Below are 21,681 nucleotides of genomic sequence, written 5' to 3' on the forward strand. Positions count from 1 at the left end.
TTTTTTTTTTCCTTTTAATGATTCATTACCGTAGTTATTTTGGTAGTCCAGTTCTCCCAGATTTGCCTAGTAGTATCCTTTTCAAGCTGGCTCCTAATGTTCTTGTACCCTTCCTCCCTAGCCCAGAAATCAATTACAGTTAACCCTTGAGCAGTGGCAGTTAAGGGCACCCACCCTCAACACAATCAAAAATCCACACAGAACTTATAGTTGGTTCTCCAGATAAGTGGTTTCTTCCTAGCCGAGTTTCCATCCCTGGCTTCAACCAACTGTGAATCATGCAAATAGTCCAGTAGTGTGCATGTAGTGAAAAATTTAGTGTATAAATGGACCTGCACAGTTCAAACCTGTTTTGTCCAAGGGTCAGAGAACACTGGTTCCTTGCACCAGGGAACAGTTTTAGAAACTAGGATTTATGTACTAGGTGTCCCCTTGCTCCTATGGAATTTTTGCTTCTTTGCTCATTCAGTGTAAAAGCTAAGAAAACTATGTATCTGTATACATGTGAACAAACATATATACACATACATGCACATAGTCTTACATATACGTACAAGTAATGGATTATACTGAAACTTCCAATTCCAGTTTATCCCTCCAGCATTCTTCCTTGCCTTCCTCTAGTCCATATTTGTACCTCCCTTCCATACTGAAAACTCTGGCCCCTCTGGCCCCAGCAGGGACAGTGTTTTGATGTGTGGGTCATTCTTGGCATTGCAGACTAATTTTCCTGTCTTCTACTCAGTAAGTGCTAGTAATGCCCTGCAGCCATTGGTTCAGTCAGATGACCTCTCTATATTCTGAAATGCCGTTGAAAAGGCTTAGAATGTTAAAAGATTTCTCTTTTGAGAACCACTGTTCTAGTGATGAAAGCAACATGGACTCAATTATACTGCAAAGCTTGTTCTGATGTGCCATATCGGAATTATAAGAAAAATGCTGTGGAAGTATGGAAAAGAGAACACAGGATTTTAGGAAAGCCTTTGTCAATACTTTCCTAGGTATGAAGGGAAAGTTAGGAAACTGGCCATTACATTTGGTGTCTTGGTATGGATTTATAGTCAACTCTGTTATTCAGAGACAAATCTGGGAATGTTGCCATGGATTCCTGACTAAGAAGATGCTATTTGCCAAAGAATGAGCATAATAATCTGCAATGAATAAATATCACATGGAAGTAACTGTCTCCTCTCTGTTAAGATTAGTGTACTTACAAAAGCAGTATTAGCTACCATTTATTGAATGCTATCCTGCCAGAAATTCTCTCTGTATATCCTGAGTTCCTATCCAGTCAGAAATGATTTTTCCTCACCCTGTATTCTTACAGCACTTTGTACCTTCATTATGCAGTGTGATGTGAAGAGTCTGCACTTGAGGGAAAAAACATCTGGGTGTGAATCCTAGTTCTGCCAGCTTTCAGAAACCATGTCACTTAACTTGGTTCTTGTACCTATAAATTAGGGATGATGATAATGCCTGCCCCAGATGATACCCTGACATATAATATGTGCTCCAAAAATAAGTGGAAAGAATAAGTTCCCAGGTCCCTTGATTTTACCCCCTGTATCAAACTTTAGGATGTGAAGGAAGTGAGACAGGGTTTTGAAACTTGAAATGCTTCGAAGAAAGAGAGACTGTTAGAGACAGTGTTTTTATTTTTCTTCTGTGTAATAGAAGAATGCGATTACAATTTTTGTGCTTACGTGATATTGTATATTTTCCCTAATACTTACTTGAGCTTTTAGGCTAGTTATATGGACCCCACAATCAGGCAGTGCGCCTGAGGGTGCATTCCCATGATCGGACAGTAGGTGGCAGTGTGGCTTTTGCGGAGGTTCGCAGCCAGTGGAGGCTGGCGTTTGGGCGCTGGCCTTTGGGAAGCCTTCCTGAGCACGCCTGCGCAGCAAGGCTGCCCTCGGCATGTGGAGCTCCGTGATTGGGTACAGCTATCTGGTGCGGTGTGCTGATTGGGGGAGGGAGGAGGGGCGATATGAGGCTTTTACTCCTTGCTTCCCTATTGGAGGGCTAGGGGTGGGGTGGGGTGGGGTGGAGTGTATCCCGTCTGGGTTGGGAAGATACCTGGGTGTGGGTGTGGGGCGTCCATCTGAATGTTGCAGGGGAGATGGGCGAGTTATCTCAGATGGTCCTACAGCTGTGGTGCCTCCTCTCTTCAGTCTCATTAGTGGTTTTCTGTTAGAGCCTTGGGGGAGGGGTGATGGGGATCTGTCCAGCTCCCTGTCTGAGAGTAGTTTATTACTACGGAGGTCTCGATTAACACCGGAAGTGCTATGTAGTGCAATATATACCTCGCTGCAGTCTAGGGGGCAAGCAGGCAGGCCATGAATGCATGAATGCAAGCCGGATCCTTTGATTTAAAAGTCAAAAGGCAGCCTCTGTTCCGGGCTAGCTGTGCGCCAGGTTATGTGCTAAGCACTTCGCACGCACCGTTCCATTTAATGCTCACAACAGCCGGCCAAGGCAGCTGTTATTTCTCTTAGGATGAGGAAACTGAGGCCAGATCCTAACATTTGCTTAGGGCCACACAATATTGTATTGCCTTTCTGGTCAAAAATAGGTTTTTTTAGTGATTGCTGTAGTATCAGCTGTGCACTGAAGCAGTGGTTCTTTTGCTTTAAAAAAAGTTCATTTTTTGACTGCAGTGTAATATATGCTGAAAACGCACAAGTCATAATGTGTAGACGGATGAATTATCACAAAATGAACACGTGTAATAGAACATTCTTACCACTCCAGAGCCCTTATCGCGGCCCTCGTTCCCCTGTTCAAAGGTAATCATTTTCCTGACTTCTAACACCATAGGTTATTATTGTTTCTTAAGGTTTTGTAATGGAAAGCATAAAACATGTAAGTATAGTGAATGGTATAAGGAACCCCTCTACCCATCACCCAGATTCAGTTCATGGCCAGTCTTCATTTCATCTCTACTTTGTCCTGATCCTTCGAATTATTTTGAGGCTGATCCCCAAATGATACCAGTATATCATTTTACCCATCAATATTCAGTATGTACCTGTAAAAGATAAGGATATTTTTAATACCACTATCACATCTAAGATATTAATAATCAGGAGTTCCCATCATGCCTCAGGGGTAATGAACCCGACTAGTATCCGTGAGGACACGAGTTTAATCCCTGGCCTCGCTCAGTGGATTAAGGATATATCATTGCTTTGAGCTGTGGTGTAGGTTGCAAACTCGGCTCAGATCCTACATTGCTGTGGCTGTGGTATAGGCCGGCAGCTGTAGCTCCAATTTAACCCCTAGCCTGGGAACTTCCATATGCCATGGGTATGGCCCTAAAAAGACTAAAATAAAATATTAATACTCATTTAAATATGAAATATCCAGACAATTTTCAAATTTCCTCTATACTCTTAATACAGTTTTTAATGGTTATTCACGTAAGATCTTTACGGTGCAATTAGTTATGTTCTCTCCTTCTCTTACCTCTTAAAATATTTTTTATGGAATTATACAAGAGTAGACAGACAACCCAGCTTCAGCAGTTACCAATTCCCTGTTGCATCAAATCCCTACCCCATCACTAGATTACTTTTTAACAAATAGTTGTTATTGCATTTTATGTATATATTGACATGTACCTCTATAGGTAAGGATTAAAAAAAAAAAAACTATAGTACTATTTTCGTATCTAAAAATTGGTAATTCCTTAACATCATTAAATATTTCATCAATGTTCATATTTCCTCAAATATCTTACATATTTCTTTTTAGAGTTATTTGAAATGGGATTCAGATAAGGTCCATACAATGTAATATATTGAAATGACTTTAATCTATAGATTTCTCTCTCTCTTACAATTTATTTAAGAAAACAGGTCTTTCGTAGTTTGCTGTGTTCTGGATTTGCTATTTTCATCCTTATGGTTGTGCTTAACATATTCCTCTACCTCCCGTATGTCCTATGAAAACTGGTAATTAGAGGAGGCTTGATCAGATTCAGAGGGTTTTCTTTGTTTCTCTTTTTCGTATGAATACTTCATAGATAGTGTTGTATTCTGTTGTCACGGGCACACAGCGTCTGGTTGTCCCTGTTTAATGTTAGAGCCATTCGTGATCATTGCTTATTTCATTAGAAGCTGCAAAATGTTGCTCTTTTAATTCTGTCATTTTTTCTTTATTACCCAGAAATTTTTTTTTTAATTTTTTAAAATTCCCTTTCATCAGCAGTTTAGTTAACCTCAGATATAGTTTGTACGGAAGGGGCAGCTTTGAAAATAATGAATTGACTTCCTACCATCCTCTAAAGATGATCAATAAAGGTTTTGCTTTAGTTTAAAATATATCATCATGAACTCAAAATGGATTCCATGTGGGTTAAGGATCCGGCGTTGCCATGAGTTGTGATGTAGGTTACAGACACAGCTCAGATCCCATGTTGCTCTTGCTGTGGCTGTGGTGTAGGCTGGCAGCTACAGCTCCAATTAGACCCCTAGCCTGGGAACCTCCATATGCCGCAGGAGCAGCCCTGGAAAAGGCAAAACGACCAAAAAAACAAAAAAACAAAACAAAAGGATTCCAGACACTTTAATCCACTGCATTTGATATTTTTATTGAAAGAGCCTTAGTTCTCCAATTAGGCTTTATACAGCCTAGGAGTTCTTGGGCTTTCCAGCTCAAATCAGAAGATTTCAGTTTTAGACTATTTCTGTAATGGGCTTCTTTTGGGTTGAAATAAACACTGAATTAAAGCATTATCTCTTGACATTAGGATGGTGCAGATCTACTGGGGGGATACAGGGTGAAACTTCTCAGCGTTAGCCAGTTAGCAGCTGTTGAATTACAGATTAGGGCCCTCAGTGACTAGGACTCAGGAGAAAACCATTCCAGGGAACTGGGTAGGGTGCTGGTAGGAGGGCAGGCCTGATGGGGGAAGCTCCCTGCATTCCATAAGAAGTTTGCTTGTGTTATCCTGCCAGGGATAAGGGCCTCAAGATGACTTGGACTGAATTGGTTCCTGATCCCTCCTGAATTAAATGTTTTATTTCTGATTCTACCTTTTTCTGCCATTAGAAATTGTATCTTCTATTTCTACTCTTTCAGAATGATAGATTTTACCATTCTAAATGTCTTTTGTATGGTTGCTGCATAACTTCTAGCATGCATATTTAACTTAAATTCTAGTGTTAGTCGTACTCTGCAGTCCTTTAGTCCAGTCACATAACCCCAACCGTGTATTATTGTCTAATATTGAAATTTTATCCTTTAAAACATGCACACACACATAAGACATTACTAAACAGTCCATTTCCTCCCACATTGAACCAATTTTATTTACTTAGCATTCTTTCTAGCATCTCAAGTCTGCTTTTTTTTTAAAATGATTTTTATTTTTTCCATTGTAGTTAGTTTACAGTGTCCTGTCAATTTTCTACTGTACAGCAAAGTGACCCAGTCACACATACATATAAACATTCTTTTTCTCACATTATGCTCCATCACAAGTGACTAGATATAGTTCCCAGTGCTATACAGTCTTCTTTAAAGAATTATTTTCCTTCTTCCAAAAACACATCTTCTAAAAGACACAATATGTAAAAAGTTCCTTTAGTGAATATTTGTTGCTAATAAATTCTTTCAGTTTTTGTTTTAAAAATGTCTTTTTTCCTTTAACCTTAAAAGATAGTTTTGCTAGGTATCTAATTCTGTATTGACTGTATTTACTCCCAGCATATTATTCTACTGTTTTCTCTTATTTATTGAGAAAACACTTACTGGTGTAGTTGTTTTTACTTTGTTAGTAATCCGTCTTTACCTTTTGGCTACTTTTAAAGTCCTCTTATTTGTCCGGTGTGGGATTAATTGCCTGTAGATTTTTTGTGTACTTCCTGAGTCTGAAAATGGATGTCTATTATCACTTCTAAAAAATACTTAGCTATTAGCTCATCATGTATCACCTTTCCCCATTCTCTTCTGGAAATTCAATTAAATGTATTTTAGACCCTATTATTCTATTTTCTACATCTCTTAACCCCCCCTTTTTAATGTATACTTTTCATCTGTATCTTTGCTGCATTCTAATTTCTTGTAATTTCTTGTAGATCTTTCAGGTCACTAATTCTCACTTCATCAGTGTCTAACCTGCTCTTTAATTTATTCTTCCTGTTTCTTTTTTACAGCTTTGTTAATGTATTATTTATGTGGAACGTACTGCATATATTTAAAATGTACAGTTTGACAAGCTTTGACATGTACATGTGTGTGAGTCCATGAAATCATCACTACAAGCAAAATAATCAGCACATCTATTGCCTACCACCCCACGTTTTCTCCTACTTCTTTGTAGTCCTTTCCTCTTCTTCCTGCTTAGCTCCCCACATTCCCAGGAAACTACTGATACTGTCACCATAGATTGATGTATTTCCTACAGTTTCAAGTAACAAAATCAACTCTTTAAGTCACTTAAAACACACTCCTCTGGTAGCTGAATCTTGTATAACATAGGAAGTACAAACTAGGGTCTCAGAGGTGTGGGGGCTGACTTTGTTGTTTAGAATCCTCAGGAGACAGTGTCCTCACTGTTTCCCTTTGCTGGATGCATTGTTTTCTACTTCGCCTTCACTACAGTGTAGCCCTCGGCCGTCCAGGCTCTACCTGAGGATCTCTGAAGCAGCTTCCCACCTTATAAAGGCTTTGGTTCTAATCTCTGTTCCCTGTAAGTCATTAAAACCACTCCTCCGTGTCACTGGGAACCTTCAAATGCTCTCTAGTGACTGCTTGGTACTCCCTTAAACACTCAAGATTTCTGCCCCATCTTGCCTCTGACAATTATAGCTGTCTTCTTGAAAGCTCAGTCATATATTAAAAAAAAGGTTTTTTTTTTATTTAGGTGTTTTGTTTTTATAGTGGGAATTTTTAAAAGGATATTTAGTCCACCTTATTCCAGAAATGAATTCAGCTTAGTAAATATCATCTCCAAACTCAAGACCAACATCCAAGACTTGTTTCGTGTTCCTTCTGTGGGAATTCTCCAATGAATGCACTGGAGTGTGCTTGCAAGACTGTATCACAGTTTCTTGGGTCTTTTGTTTAAAGATTTGTATTTCCCTGGACGCACCTCAAGCCAGTGGAATTGGAGTCACCCTCTAGGATGAAGCCTAGGAATCTTATGTTTTAAAATTTTAAACCCTCTCAGAGGTTCAAATCCATAATGAAGATTACACCCCTGTATTTGGAATACTGCAGGGTCCTCATTAAATCCTTTGTCATTAGATTATCAATGGTATTGTTTTCTTCAAACAAAAAGAGCATTTTTACACTGGTGCTTTTCATTTTACAGACTTACTTCCACATTGTCTATATAGCTTTACACTTTGTTAAATAAAGAATTCACACATTTCAGACCCATTTTCCTTTATGATCTTTGTTGACCTCAACCATCCACTGCAGTGTATATTCCTGAGTTGCTGAGTGAGAAGCAAGAAAGCATCTTTGGCACATCCCTTTGAGTAAAACCTGGGCATCTGCTGGCCCCTTGCTAAAACATGAAGTATGATTATTTTGACTGTTGAAGCTACAGTCCAGAAGCCTATGGCGCTGGCCCTCTGCAGACCACAGCTGCCTGCCCCAGCTTTCCTGGCCATCCCTGCTCCGTGCAGTTTTCCGCCTCATTCATCACCCCAGTGCTATCATGTGAGGTGATTGGTTGCATATTATATGTAGCAGCAAACCTTTCTCTGACTTATAATATGCAAATATTATTCATCAGATGCTGGCTCTGCAGCTGTTGCCTTTTCTGAGGCCCCAGCCAATTTTGCTTGACTGAGGAGATCTTGGTGTAAAAGATTAAAATGGAATCTTGGCTACCACACTGCAGAAGCCAACTCAACCCAGTGTTTAGGTATACATTGTGCATTATATGAAATCCACAGGGAAACGGAGGCTACTTTAATTAGGCTAGTGTATCCTAATGCTGCATTTTTTTTTTTAGTTTAAATTTTGAGTAAAGGGAGTTGATTTTTTTTTATATTGCCTATCATCAACACAAGAGCCTCTGTTATGAAGTGACCATAAAGATTTGGTATCATGGAAATGCTCTTTAATATTCTCTGAGTGGTTAGATTTAATAATATTAATTTTCATCAGTGTGAAAAGGTTTTAGGGAATATCTTTGTGTGTGTATGTCTGTTTTGAAATTTTTAATCACAGAGTCTGTTGTGGCTAAGCGATAACGAACCTGACTAGTATCCATGAGGATGCGGGTTCAATCCCTGACCTCGCTCAGTCGGTTGAGGATCCAACGTTGCCATGAGCTGTGGTGTAGGTTGCAGACGCTGCTCGGATCCCACGTTGCTGTTGCTGTGGGGTAGGCCAGCGGCTACAGCTGCAATTCGACCCCTAGCCTGGGAACTTCTGTATACTACGGGTGAGGCCCTAAAAAGCAAAATAATAATGATAATAATAATAATCACCACAGGTATCAGTCTCTCTAAGGTAATGATAAGAAAAGTAATTACTTTTATATTGTATTGGGTTTTAGTGGTTTTGCAAAATTCCTTTCCTAGCTACTGAGTCATTAAGAGCATTGCCCAGGGAAAGAAAAGAGAAAAAATTGGTTAAGTACACAGCAATAAGTCTTCCACAAATACCTGTCTCCTTTTTACTTCATATTAATTTTTTCCACCAGGGAGTAAATAAAACTTGGAACTCCAGTTCGAGCTGACCCTTGAACAACACGGGCTTGAACTTTACAGGTCCACTCACATATAGATTCATTTCAGCACAGTGCTGTGTGATGTCGTGGGTTGAATCCACGGATGTGGAAGGCCAACTGTGGGACTCGAGTATCTTTGTCTCTTTTTTTTTTGCCATTTGTTGGGCCGCTCCCGCGGCATATGGAGGTTCCCAGGCTAGGGGTTAAATCGGAGCTGTAGCCACCGGCCTACGCCAGAGCCACAGCAACTCGGGACCTGAGCCGCGTCTGCAACCTACACCACAGCTCACGGCAACGCCAGATCGTTAACCCACTGAGCAAGGGCAGGGATCGAACCCGCAACCTCATGGTTCCTAGTCGGATTCGTTAACCACTGCGCCACGACGGGAACTCCTCGAGTATCTTTGGATTTTGGTATCTGCGGTGGATCCTTTCTTTTCCTGACCCTCTCTTCCTCCTTTACTTTATTCCTTTTATTTCTTTAGCTATTTATTGAGTGCCTCTTAAGAACTCTTCTAAGAATATATTAGTGAATTAAGTCTTGCATGCATGGATTTTTACTTCTAAGTATAAAAGACAGAAAAAAAATACAGAATAGCTTATGTAGGCATTTGTAAGTCATAGAAGATATTTTGGATTTTATTTTCAAATGTGATAGGAAACTATTGGCTGGTTGAGAAAAGAAGACGATGGGATATGATTTATCTTTTCTTTTTTTTGCTTTTTAGGTCCGTGCCCGTGGCATATGTAGTTTCCCAGGCTAGAGATCGAATCAGAGCTACAGCTGCTGGCCACAGCCACAGTAACACCAGACCCAAGCCACGTCTGCAACCTGCACCACAACACGCCGCAACATCGAATCTTTAACCCACTGAATAGGGCCAGGGATCGAACCCATATCCTCATGAATACTAGTCTGCTTCGTAACCACTGAGCCGCAATGGGAATTCTTATTTTTTAATTTTTTTATTTTTATTTTTTTGTTGTTATTGTTGTTGTTGTTGTTGCTATTTCTTGGGCCGCTCCCGCGGCATATGGAGGTTCCCAGGCTAGGGGTTGAATTAGAGCTGTAGCCACCAGCCTACGCCAGAGCCACAGCAACGTGGGATCTGAGCCGCATCTGCAACCTACACCACAGCTCACGGCAACGCCGGATCGTTAACCCACTGAGCAAGGGCAAGGACTGAACCCGCAACCTCATGGTTCCTAGTCGGATTCGTTAACCACTGCACCACGACGGGAACTCCAGGAATTCTTATTTTTTAAAAGGCTCCCTCAGACTCCTTTGTGGAGATTAGATGGTAGGAGTAGGGACAGTAGTTAAGGGGACTAGTCAGCAGGTGAAAGGTTAGTACTGGTAGTGGTGAGACAGATATATTTAAATTTCAGATCTAGAGCTCATGTGATCTGCTGTCATATGTTTACAGAGTGTGAAAACAGAATGGGATCAGGGGTGATGTCTTAGTTTTTGACCTGAGTAAGCCAGCCTACATAGTGGCCAGGTAGTGAGATGGGAAAGGCTTAGAGAAAAGAATGTTTGGAATGGGAGATTGGAGATTTAAGAGAGACGTGATGTTTAGACAACATTAGACACCCACATGGAGATGTCACCTATGCAGTTGGAAATAAAAGTCTGGAGTTACAGGCAGAAGTCAGGGTAGGCATATATGTGTGAGGCAGTAATCTGTAAATGATGTTTAAAGCTATGAGAGAGAGAGGGAGAATAAGATGCCCAGGGACCAAGCAGATGGTAATGAGTTGGCTCCTCAGACTTAGAGCACAGCAACATTAGGAAGTCAAGAAGAGGAGATCCTGCAGAGGAACCCAAGAAAGAGAGGGAAAAAAAGCATTTCATGAAGGATAGAATGGTCAGCCATGTGAAACGTTAGTGAGGGATAAGGTAAGATCAGGATGAAGAATTAACCATTGGATTTAACAAGGTGGAGATGATTTTGGGTGTTAGTAGGGTGATGGAAACTAAAATCTGATATGAGTGAATTCAGGAGAGAACGGAACTAAGGAAGTGGGAATGCTTGTATCTGGGATAACTTTTGAGAAGTCTCGGTGCTGACAAGAGCAGAGCAAAGGCAAAGCAGCTAGAGCTAGAGGGAGATTGGAGGTCAAAGAAAATTTTTCTTTCTGTTTAATAAAATTCATACTTTGTAAAAAAAAAAGGGGGGGGGTAGGGTATATGGGCACAGATGCTGCTAACCTGGTAGACCTGATGGTAGGAAGATAAAGGTCTCTTAATTGCTTCTGTTTTATACGCAGGGAAGTAAGACAAAATTGTGAGCTGAGAGTGTGGGGAGATGGGAAAGGGTGCACATATTATAAGTTCTAGAAGCAATGAGAAGTAATAAAATTATTGAAGTGAAATAATTAGTTTGGAGAGTATGTTGCCTATTATTCTAGATCTTTTTAGACTCTGAGATAATAGCGTAATCACAGGAGTACCAAGTATTTGTATGGATGTACTGGTAAAAGGCATCAGGATAGGAATAGTTCAGGCTGAAAATCATTAATTAGAGCCAGGGCACATAGCCCCTCTGATTTGTTCAGAGAATGTATAAAAGTCATTTAATCAGTTCCAACTTAGAGTTCCCACTGTGGCACAGTGGGTTAAGAACCTGACCGCAATGGCTCAGGTCGCTGAGGAGGCTCGGATTCCATCCCTGGCCCAGCGTAGTGGGTTAAAGGACCTGGTGTTGCCAAACCGTGTTGTAGGTCTCAGCTGTGGCTCAGATTCAAGCTGTGGCCCAGGAACTTCCTTAAGTGGTAGATTTAGCCATAAAAAATTAAAATAATAATAATAATGAATTCCAACTTAAATTTTTGAACATTTCATATATTACCTGGTTTAAAAACGCAAAAGAACAAATGTGTAAGCAATGAAGAGACTCCTTTTCTCAGCCCCCTGCCATCTAATTCCTTTCCTTGGAGTCTGTCAATAATAATACTTTCTTGTGTCTCCTTCCAGAGACATTTTATTGATCCTTTTTTTAAAAGCTCTGTCTATGCTAAGATTTTAAAAATAATCCTTTCTCCAGTTAATACTTTTTAAAAATTATACTAATATACTAATATTTCTCTATCCTCGTTAATTTATACAAAAATAATTTCTAAAAAGAGCAAGAAAGAGCATCTGTTTTAGTATTGACTTTATAATGTTGACAGTCATCTGGCAGGATTTGTAGCTATTAGATTTTTCTAAAGAAATTTGTATATTTAACAAGATTCTCTTTTTTTTCTTCACAGCGGATCTAGCATCTTTAATGGATAAAACATATGAGAGACAGTTGCCTGTTAGTTCTTTAACAATATCACGGGTAAGAAATCTTAGATATATATTTTTTCAAGGAAGAAGGAGAAAGCAAGCAAGCAAAGCTCTATGTATAGATGAGGCTGTACAAATTAAGACTATCATAGGAAATATTTTTCCTGCGTATAGTTTGTTTTTGCAGTTACTAGCAGATATTTTATGATTAAATAGCAAATTTCTTTGATAAATAAAGGTAATAAATTGACCAGAGTCCAATGTCAGTGATCACTGTTGTGTTTCTCCCTTATCTTAATTTTTCCAGGATTTGATATGATACCATGATTTTTTTTTTTTAAGTTTGTGGCCTCTTCAGAGTGATAGTATTCACTTATTAATATTGGAAGTAATTTTGGTAGTTGAGAAAATCTATAAAATAATGGATTTTAATGTTAATGTTAAACTGCTACAGAGCAGTGGATAAGAGAATAATATTAGACTAGGCATCAGGAATAGGAATTGATATTAACCATTACCGATCACCTTCTTTGCCAGCTATTTTACTAGTTTCTAGTAAAATAGATGATAGACAACATACTTTGTCTCACTTTTCTCATAGTGGCCATATGAGATGATAAGCATTATTTCTCCGTTTTGCATGTAAGACTCAGAATGATTGATGACTTTCCCAGGCTCATACAGTTCATAGGCGGGAAAACCGGGCTGCAAGCTCAGATCTCTGTGACGTTGAAGCGGTTTTCTGTTGCCTCCGTCAGAAAGATCTGATCTTGTTTTCATGAATTCACTTTGTAACATTGGGTACCTAAGTCCTTCTCAACTTCCTTATATTCAGCATAGAGACAATAATATCTCACTCACAGAGCTGAAGTGTTGCTGAATTGAGATCTTAGTTATGAAAGCTCTTTGTAGAAATGAACGGCATCATAAAATTCAAGATAGTGTTTAATCTAGATGAGGACAAATACAGGAATCATCGTCCTTTTTAGTCTGAGTCCTTTCTGTTCCTTGATACGTTCCTTTTAGTAGGGAAACTGTTTAGATCATAACCTAAATTTTAGATTTATCATTTTCATATTGGAGGGGAACTGAAAGGCCACTGGCTCATCCCTTACATGATGGATAAAATCTGTATGCCATAATGCCTGGTGTTTCTTTAGGCAGCACTTCAGAGTTTAAAGAGCTTTCTGTACATTTTCTCATTGGAGCCTCATACTTTGCAGTGCAAGTGCTTTTATTCTGTTTATGTGGATGGAGCAGTTAAGTTCCAGAGAGGCTGTGCCCTCTGTTTATGCCACACAGCAAACCGTCAGGAGGACTAGTCCTCAAATCAGGTCTTGTGTTTGAACCATATTTTATCTGCCCCTCAATGAGATTTTGGCCCCAAATTCATAAGTCCTAAAAAGAGGAAGATCCTTACATCTCCCCCTCTTTATTCTCCTCCCCCTCTTCACAAGGTTTTTCTTTTGTTTTGTTTGGCCTCAACTGTGTCATGAGGATGGTCCTGGGTCCGAGATCGATCCCGCACCACAGGTGTATCTAGGGCCACAGCAGTGACAATGCCGTGTCCTTAACCTGCTGAGCCACTGGGGAACTCCGTGACATGCCATTTTTCCTACTTCATCCTTTTTGCCTCTCATTCTCTACTTTAGAGTGGAATTCATCCTTGGAAGAGTTTTTTCTGTTTCTTTGGTTTAGAGTTAAGGAGCACACTCAGACTTGGGATTCAAGGGAGACTTGATAGAAGAATTGCAGGTTGACTAGTCCATAGCAGAACCAAATCAGAGTAGAAAAAAAATGGTTATAAGACTTTCCTCTCTTGGGGCTAATTTTTTTCAGCCATTGGAGTCTTCATCCTTTCAAATGTGTCCCTATGTACTTGGAGCTTAGAACAGAGATGATATCAGAATTTAAAAATAAAGGAACATATTTGTGACTGATTAGTAGGAGTAGCTCTCTCTTGTTCTGAACATGGTTCACGTTTAGTTTTCAAACAGGTTTCCTGACCAAGGTTGTTCTGCATATCCAAAAAGAGGCCATTGTAGATTCTTTGTTTGCATTAACATAAGGGGTTTCAAGGATGGAGCCGCACATCCAAGAACACTGTTCCAATAAAGTGGTGTTTTGTTTTTAAGGTCATTGTGTGAATTAGTCTCAATAAAGGACATAATTTTTATTCAAACAAAGGTTTCTTTTTCTTTTAGTTTGTGGACAACATTGCATCTCGAGAAGATATAGACCACGCGGAGTATTATCTTTACAAGTAAGCTTTCCATTTCATTTGACTGTATAGTCTCTTGTTTCACATCCCTTTTTAACACACAAGGTGTTAAGTATAATGTTCAGTGCCTTGCTTTTTACGTTTGTGCTTTGGAGATCTTTCTCCATCAGTGTATAGAGAGCTTCCTCATTTTTCATAACTGCATCATATTCCATAGTATGAATATATTATTTAAACCAGTTCCCTGTTGTGGGACCTTTAGGTTGTTTGTGCTCTCTTTTTGTATGATACACAATGCAATGATTAATAATCTGGTACGTAGGTAGTTTTGTACATAGTTCTCATGAGTATCTACATTTGTAATTTCAATAGCTGTTGCCAGATTGCTTTCCATTGAGATTTCACCAGTTTACATTCCCACCAGCCGTGAGAAAGGCCTGTTTCTACAGCATGGCCAACAGAGATATTTTTCACACTTTTGGATTTTTATTAGTCTGATAAGTGAAAAATAATATATAGATTTGTCTCTTCTATTTAGCTGGAAATAGACTCTTTGAGCACTGTTCAATACGTATTTTCACATGACACCATATTTGAAAACTTCTTCTGCGTTACCACATTTACTTCATTCTTTCTCACAACTGGGACCAATCCCACTCCCCTGAACTACAGACACACCCACCCCTGTGTACAGAGGAGCATGTTCCGTACTGCACCATCTATAGCAGCAAAAACTGGATAAGCTAAAAGCTCATTAAAGAAAGGACTCATCAAGTGATTTATTCTTATAGTTGATTTTTCACATCTCAAATGTTTGTCAAAATGATACCTTACAGCTAATTTTTATTGTGATTCTTCATTGTGATTTTAAAAATCTGATTTATGACTTGTTCCAATTCCTACACTACAAAAATAGACTCAGATTGAAATTTAAAATGTTTCCAGAAAGCATTCCATTAGAATTTCCCATTTGATTTTACTTTGTTTGATCAAGAGTTTTCAGTTATTTCCATCCGGGTACATTTTTAAAAACTTTCTTAATATTAGTGAAGACTTACCTAATTTTCCTTTATGTGATTTTACTAGTATTGAGACTTCTTTTTCTTTCTGAATTGGGTAGAGTCTACCATTTTGTTGGTTATTTTTGTTTAAATATAAATCTCAAGTGGATGTGATTCCACACTTTAAAATAAAAATTTTTTATTTTAAACATAAATTTGGAGTTCCCATTGTGGCTTAGTGGAAACAAACCCAACTAGTATGCATAAGGATGCAGGTTTGATCCCTGACCCCACTCAGTGGTTTAAAGATCTGGTGTTACAGTGAGCTGAGGTGTAGGTCTCAGACGTGGCTTGGTTCCTGCGTTGCTGTGGTGTAGGCTGGCAGCTGTAGTTCTGTTTCGACCCCTAACTTCCATATGCCGCAGGTGCTGCCCTAAAAAGCAAAAAAAAAAAAAAAGTCTAAAATAACAGTGTCTGAAATTGTAATTGCAAGTGCCCTCCTGCCCTTCATTAGGATGAACATAAATGGGTCCCTTGATGAGAGCAAGCCCTGCCCTCCTTTAGTGGTTCTTTGGCACTGGAGGGCTCCTTTGTTAGGATTTTTGTTTTTTGGGTTTTTTTGCTTATGGTGAAAGGTGTATTTGGGCTGGCATCTGCCCAGTTCTCATACCCTTGGCTTTGTTCATGGCAAAAATGCAGGAAATAGTTCCAATTTATAAATAGAAACTATTTTTTTAGAATTCTATCTTTTAGGACACAGTAGAAGGTCTTAGAAGAAATAAGTTCCAAATTTACATGGACCTCTGTAGCATATAATTGATTTCAACAAGTCACCACTCAACATCTATTTACTGAGCACTTATTGTGTACCCAGGCTTTGTCCAAGGTGCTCAGCCTTTGGTGATAATAAGTTAGACACCATGCCTGTCTCCCTACATTAAAGTTTAATTGAGAAATCTAAGTCCAACCTGAAGACCTTTCGTGATTATTAATTCTTCATATCATGTCCAGTTTTGTGAGGGTTGGAGTCTTACTGAAAGTTTCATAAAATCTCTATTTCCTGTTTTTCTATAGATCATATAGAAGACTCTTGTTATCTTAAGTCTGAGCCATTTTTTAATTTGACATCCTATCCTTTGCTTAATAGAACTAGTGTTCTAATCATGACTTATCACGCTTTTTACTTCTCTTATTTCTCCTCCCTTCTCTTGCCAAGAAAATTAGCTCTCTTTTTCTCAGCTTATTTTTTCTTTTAAAGAAACATTTTTATGACTTGATGAGATTGCTATTGTATGTGTGTGAGACGAGGTACAATGCCGTAAAGCTGCGTTAGGTGTAGATAGTGGACGTTGGTCAGTGTTCACTAATCAGCTAAGTATCAACTCCTACCTTCTAGCCTTAGAGGATATGCAAAACGTATAGCCTCAGTAAAATGACAGGTTGGGGTTATGAACTCTGAAATGAAATCAGGAATGTTAATCCTGAGGACACCAAGGGCTGTGAGATTTCTACCAGTTAGGTATTGAGCATGCGCTGTTTTAATGCCTGACATTTCCTAACATGGGTTGACTTGATGGACATCTCAGAGTAAACTTAGAATTACAGGTCAAGGATGCGGAAATATAGAAGCAATTTCTTAATCCTACAAGTAACAGCTTCCTGCTGGCCCACCTGCAGGATTTCTCATTCCCCAGGCAGTACTGTCTTGGAGGGGAAGGCCCACCACAGGACTTCTGGTCGCCACTTCTGTCACTGGCACAGATCTTTCCCTGCCCCAGCCTGCAGGCTGAGTGTATCCTCTCATCTTCTAGTGATCAAATCTCTCCAGTGATTACTTAAAGGCCTCGTAAGAGCCACAGAAGTTTAGAAACCTGGAGTGATCAGTGGAGGGCTGATTTAGCATCTGACACTGAATCAGGTGCACAAGTAGGGGGTTCCCAGTTCGAGCAGTTTGGGGTGCTTCCGGCACATGCCAGCTTGTTATCATCCTACCATCCCAGGAGAGAATCTCAGCCTTTGAACCTCCTAAAGCAAGCAGATTTTAAATTTTAGGAATGTCAACATTAAAGCACCCCAGGGATCTTTTTGGGAGCATTAGAGAGGGTGCTTTTAGATAGCAGCAGGGAGAACAAATATCCAACCAACTCCTGTTTGGGCTATGGGCTCTTCTCTGGGGGCCACAACCTTTTGATCAGCTTGTGCCCTGTCACATACAGATAAAAAATGGAACACTGAGGAAAGGGAGATGATGCTTTAAACAAAAGAATACTGTGAACTGAAGGTGATTAAGGCAATTAATACCAGGAGAGGAGTTCCTGTCGTGGCGCAGTGGTTAACGAATCTGACTAGGAACCTTGAGGTTGCGGGTTCGATCCCTGCCCTTGCTCAGTGGGTTAATGATCCGGCGTTGCCGTGAGCTGTGGTGTAGCTTGCAGACGCGGCTCGGATCCCGCGTTGCTGTGGCTCTGGCGTAGGCCGGTGGCTACAACTCCGATTGGACCCCTAGCCTGGGAATCTCCATATGCCGCGGGAGCGGCCCAAGAAATAGCAAAAAGACCAAAAAAAAAAAAAAAAATACCAGGAGATATATAGGTTGACAATAAAAAATATATTTAAAAACCTAGTAATTGTTATTCCAGGAGTAACAATGATTAAAATAGTAAAAAGGCTAAATTCAAGTACAATAAAATATGAAAGCTAACAAACAAAAAAAGAAAGCCTGATAAGAACTGTTGGGCTATAACAAAATAAAACATGATTAAAATGAGAGAATAAAAAAGTAAAAAGTAAAATAAATGAAAAATCAAGCAAGATAAGAAGGACTTAAGCCAGAGACTTTATAAACTATTATCAGTATAGCTGAGAGGTTAGGAAAATAGGCACAGCCATGCTATTGCAGAGAGATTTGCTGCAGGCTGAATAATAAATCTCTTCATGAGTCATCTGCAAACTCTTCCAAGATGCCCTTACAGGGGTGTCTGGCGGGTGGGTGGGGAGGAATAGGCAGTGAGGGAGAGGCTAGGCAGTGCCACCACCAGCCCTCTGCTTCTCTTTCAGCCAGAAGATCTGTGTCTCCACCTGCTATATTTTATTTTATTTTATTTTTTTATTTATTTTGTCTTTTTAGGGCTGCACCTGAGGCACATGGCAGTTCCTAGGCTAGGGGTCGAATCAGAGCTGCAGTTGCTGGCCTATGCCACAGCCACAGCCACGTGGGCATCTGAGCTTTGGGCCTGCACCAAAGCTCACAGCAACAGCGGATCCTTAACCCACCAAGCGAGGCCAGGGATTGAACCCACGTCCTCATGGATGTTAGTCAGGTTCGTTACCACTGAGCCACAAAGAACTCTCTCCAGCTGCTTCAAGTATCAGGTCTACAGAGAGAATTCAGAGGGATTTGTGAATTTAGATGAAAATAAAATTGTTTTTATTTTCACTAACCTCTCAATAGTATTTAGGATTGCCTGCAGTTACGAATATAGGCAGTAGATCCCAGTACAGTATTAGCAGTGTCTATGTCTTTCTCACCAGTAAAGATCATTGATTTTTTTTTTATGTCTCATTGCATTTGTTGCAGATACCTTGACAAATTATATTCATCACTCCTTAGAAATTAGGTTTATAATTAAACTACTGCTAGCTAGTGTTATTTCTTGCATTAGTAAAGAAGCATGTATTACTGTATCTCAAGGATTTTTTTAAAGTTTTGATCATTTTGTTTCACTATAATTGGTTTCCTTTGTAATCCTGTGCGTGTAAAGCATTATTCGAGACAGTGTCATCAGACTGCCAGAGTTCCTGTCATAAAACAATGTTATGGGAGTTCCCGTTGTGGCGCAACGGAAACAAATCCGACTAGCATCCATGAGGATGCAGGTTCGATCCCTGACCTGCCTCAGTGGGTCGGGATCCGGCGTTGCTGTGAGCTGTGGTGTAGGTCCCAGACTTGGCTCAGATCTGGCTTTGCTGTGGCTGTGGTACAGGCCGGCAGCTATAGATCCAGTTCTACCCCTAGCCTGGGAACTTCCATATGCCACAGGTGCAGCCCTAAAAAGCAAAAAAAAAAAAAAAAAGCTGTGAATCTCACCATGAAGGTCTTTTGTTTAGGCTTATTGCTGCTTCTTCCTCCAGGCCTTTTCAAGTTTTCTAGTTCTTTGCTTTTCTTCTTACAAAGAAGGCTCTCTTCTCTTGTTTTAGGTTAGACCTTATAGAGTGGGCCAAGCATATGGTTGATGCGTGTTCTGTTATCCGAATGAACACAGGTACGGCCAGTCTCATTCTCCCCACCGCAGCAGGAAAAGGTTTGGTGAAAAGTGAGATCTGGACAGGCCCTGAGCTGCTGTCCGTCCGGAGACCAGTGCTGGGAGGGCTTTGCGCAAGAGCACTTCTGCTCGGTTTTGGCATCATCACCCCACCCCCTGGTTGGCGAGGGGAGAAGTCACAGTGTGGCCCCCACAGTAGCAGCAGAGGTGTCGTGGCAAGGAGGGAAAAGGTGAGAGAGCAGTACAGCCAGTAGCAGCGGAGAAGAAGAGGCGGCTCAGTGATTGGTGAGAGGAGAAGCTGACTACCAACTGATGCTTTATGTTTGTTAAGGAGTTTTATACACCCCATGTTCATTTTAAAAAGAATTGAGCAAACTATTTTTTTTCCTTGGGCAGAGGATTAATCTTTGCCTCCTACCCACATGCCATGTCATAGGCTTTTGTAGTAAAGACTTCCTACTTTTGCCTTACTATAAATTTATTCTGTTCCTAAGAATCTGATTTGCAGGAGTTCCTGTTGTGGCTCAGCAGGTTAAGAACCCTACTAGTATCCATGAGGATGCAGGTTCGATTCCTGGCCTCACTCAGTGGGTTAAGGATCTGGTGTTGCTGCAAGCTGCAGCATAGGTGGCAGATGTGGCTCGGATCTGGCATTGCTGTGACCATGGTGTAGGATGGTAGCTGCAGTTCCAATTCGACCCCTGGCGCAGGAACTTCCATATGCCATGGATGCAGCCATAAAAGGAAAAAATAAAAATAAAAGAATCCAATTTGCATCTTTGCTTTGCTGACACATGGAGATTCACCAAGTACACCCAGCATAGAGAGTGTAAGCCACTGCCTGCCCTGCGCGGAGATGGGAAACCACAGTGAAGGCACATGCACAGTGGGACAGTGCTAGAAAGACCAAGGTGGTGCTTTCCCCGTGCAAGATATTGTCAATAAGCTTTTCAGATTGGGCTACAGTTTACTTGGGAGAAAACTGAGACAGCAGGGATTCCGTGGAGACCAGAGTATAGAGAATGGTAAAGCAGGAGAAAATTAAAATTAAGGGATAAGAGGAAATCTTTGAATTTCTTTTCTCATAGTCCATGAGTTGTTTGTTTTCTGAGAATATGATCTTTTTTTCTCCACAAGAGATCTCCTCTTGGGATCTGTCAGCTTGAGGTCAATGTTATTTTATAGTGAATTTATCTAGAATTTTCCTTTCTCATTTTGTTTCGCGCATCTCTTTCCTGGGCCATCTAGTCAGTAGTTTTGAGCTCAGGACTCTGCAGGTTGGTGCTGCCCACATGTAGGCATGTGAGCCCTGAGGCAGGCTCTGTGTCCCCTTTTAGGAGATAAAACTGCAGGTTATCAGTGAAATTGTGACAGCAGTAAAAGCTCTTATTTTCATGGTTTATAACATGCTTTAACAATGGCTCTATTCGTATTTGATTACATTAATAGAATGCAAACTCAGGCCATAAAAATTCCTTCTTTCTCTGAGATATCCTCCTCTTCAGTGAGGATGCTTGCAGATTGCATTTTTAAAGGCTTATTTAGACTTTCAAATCATTTTGGGACTATGGCAGTTTAGAGATGCATGAAATTAAAGTTGCTCCTTTTACTAGCGGAATGTCATTAGTCTGAACTGATAATTTAATCTGCAACAGAGATGGTCATTTCTGAGGAATAAGTGATAGAGATTTGTTAGGTATGTCACATATTCTTTATATGGGCCTTTGGGTTTTTAGGGGAAATGTGAGGAATACTGCACAATTGTCATACAGTTAGACAGATTGTTGCAGAACTCCATAGGAAAGTCTTTTTCTCAGAATACAGCCCTCTGTGTTGTCATGGAGCATGCAGAGCCACCCATTAATGAGAGGAAGTCAAGGTTGTGTGGCAGGCTGTGTGCTGCCAACACACTGGTCCACGCTGTACCTTGGCCACAGACGTCTTTCATCCTTGACTTAACTGACCTGGCAGATACCAGGCGTCCCCAGTTGGAGACGGATGGCGGGTCAGGAACAGCTGGGGTGAGGCAGATGGCAGCCTGCACGTCTCCAGGTCCTGGATTGGCAGCCAGCCTGAAAAAGGAAGGACCAAAATAGCTTCATTTTTCAATAAGCAAAAATATCCCTATGGTTCCTTAGAAGGTGAGGGCACTGCCCAGGCCTATGTTGTGAGAATCCATTTCTGCCTGTAGGAAAAAGGCAAGGTGGGCGTTTATTAGGAGGGAACAC

General features: G+C 40.3%; 1 protein-coding gene across 1 annotated transcript in view; it reads left to right on the forward strand.

The window, feature by feature from the left end:
• The window catches only part of MRPS27 (mitochondrial ribosomal protein S27), a 93,494-nt gene that overhangs the window by 7,971 nt on the left and 63,842 nt on the right, over window positions 1-21,681 (forward strand). Inside the window, exons 3-4 of the mRNA XM_047793342.1 lie at window positions 11,951-12,021; window positions 14,174-14,232. Of these exons, the coding sequence (XP_047649298.1) occupies window positions 11,951-12,021; window positions 14,174-14,232 (130 nt within the window). The remainder of the gene's footprint in view (window positions 1-11,950; window positions 12,022-14,173; window positions 14,233-21,681) is intronic.

The sequence above is a fragment of the Phacochoerus africanus genome, chromosome 1 (assembly GCF_016906955.1).
Source record: "Phacochoerus africanus isolate WHEZ1 chromosome 1, ROS_Pafr_v1, whole genome shotgun sequence".
In the NCBI taxonomy this organism is placed as follows: Eukaryota; Metazoa; Chordata; class Mammalia; order Artiodactyla; family Suidae; genus Phacochoerus; species Phacochoerus africanus.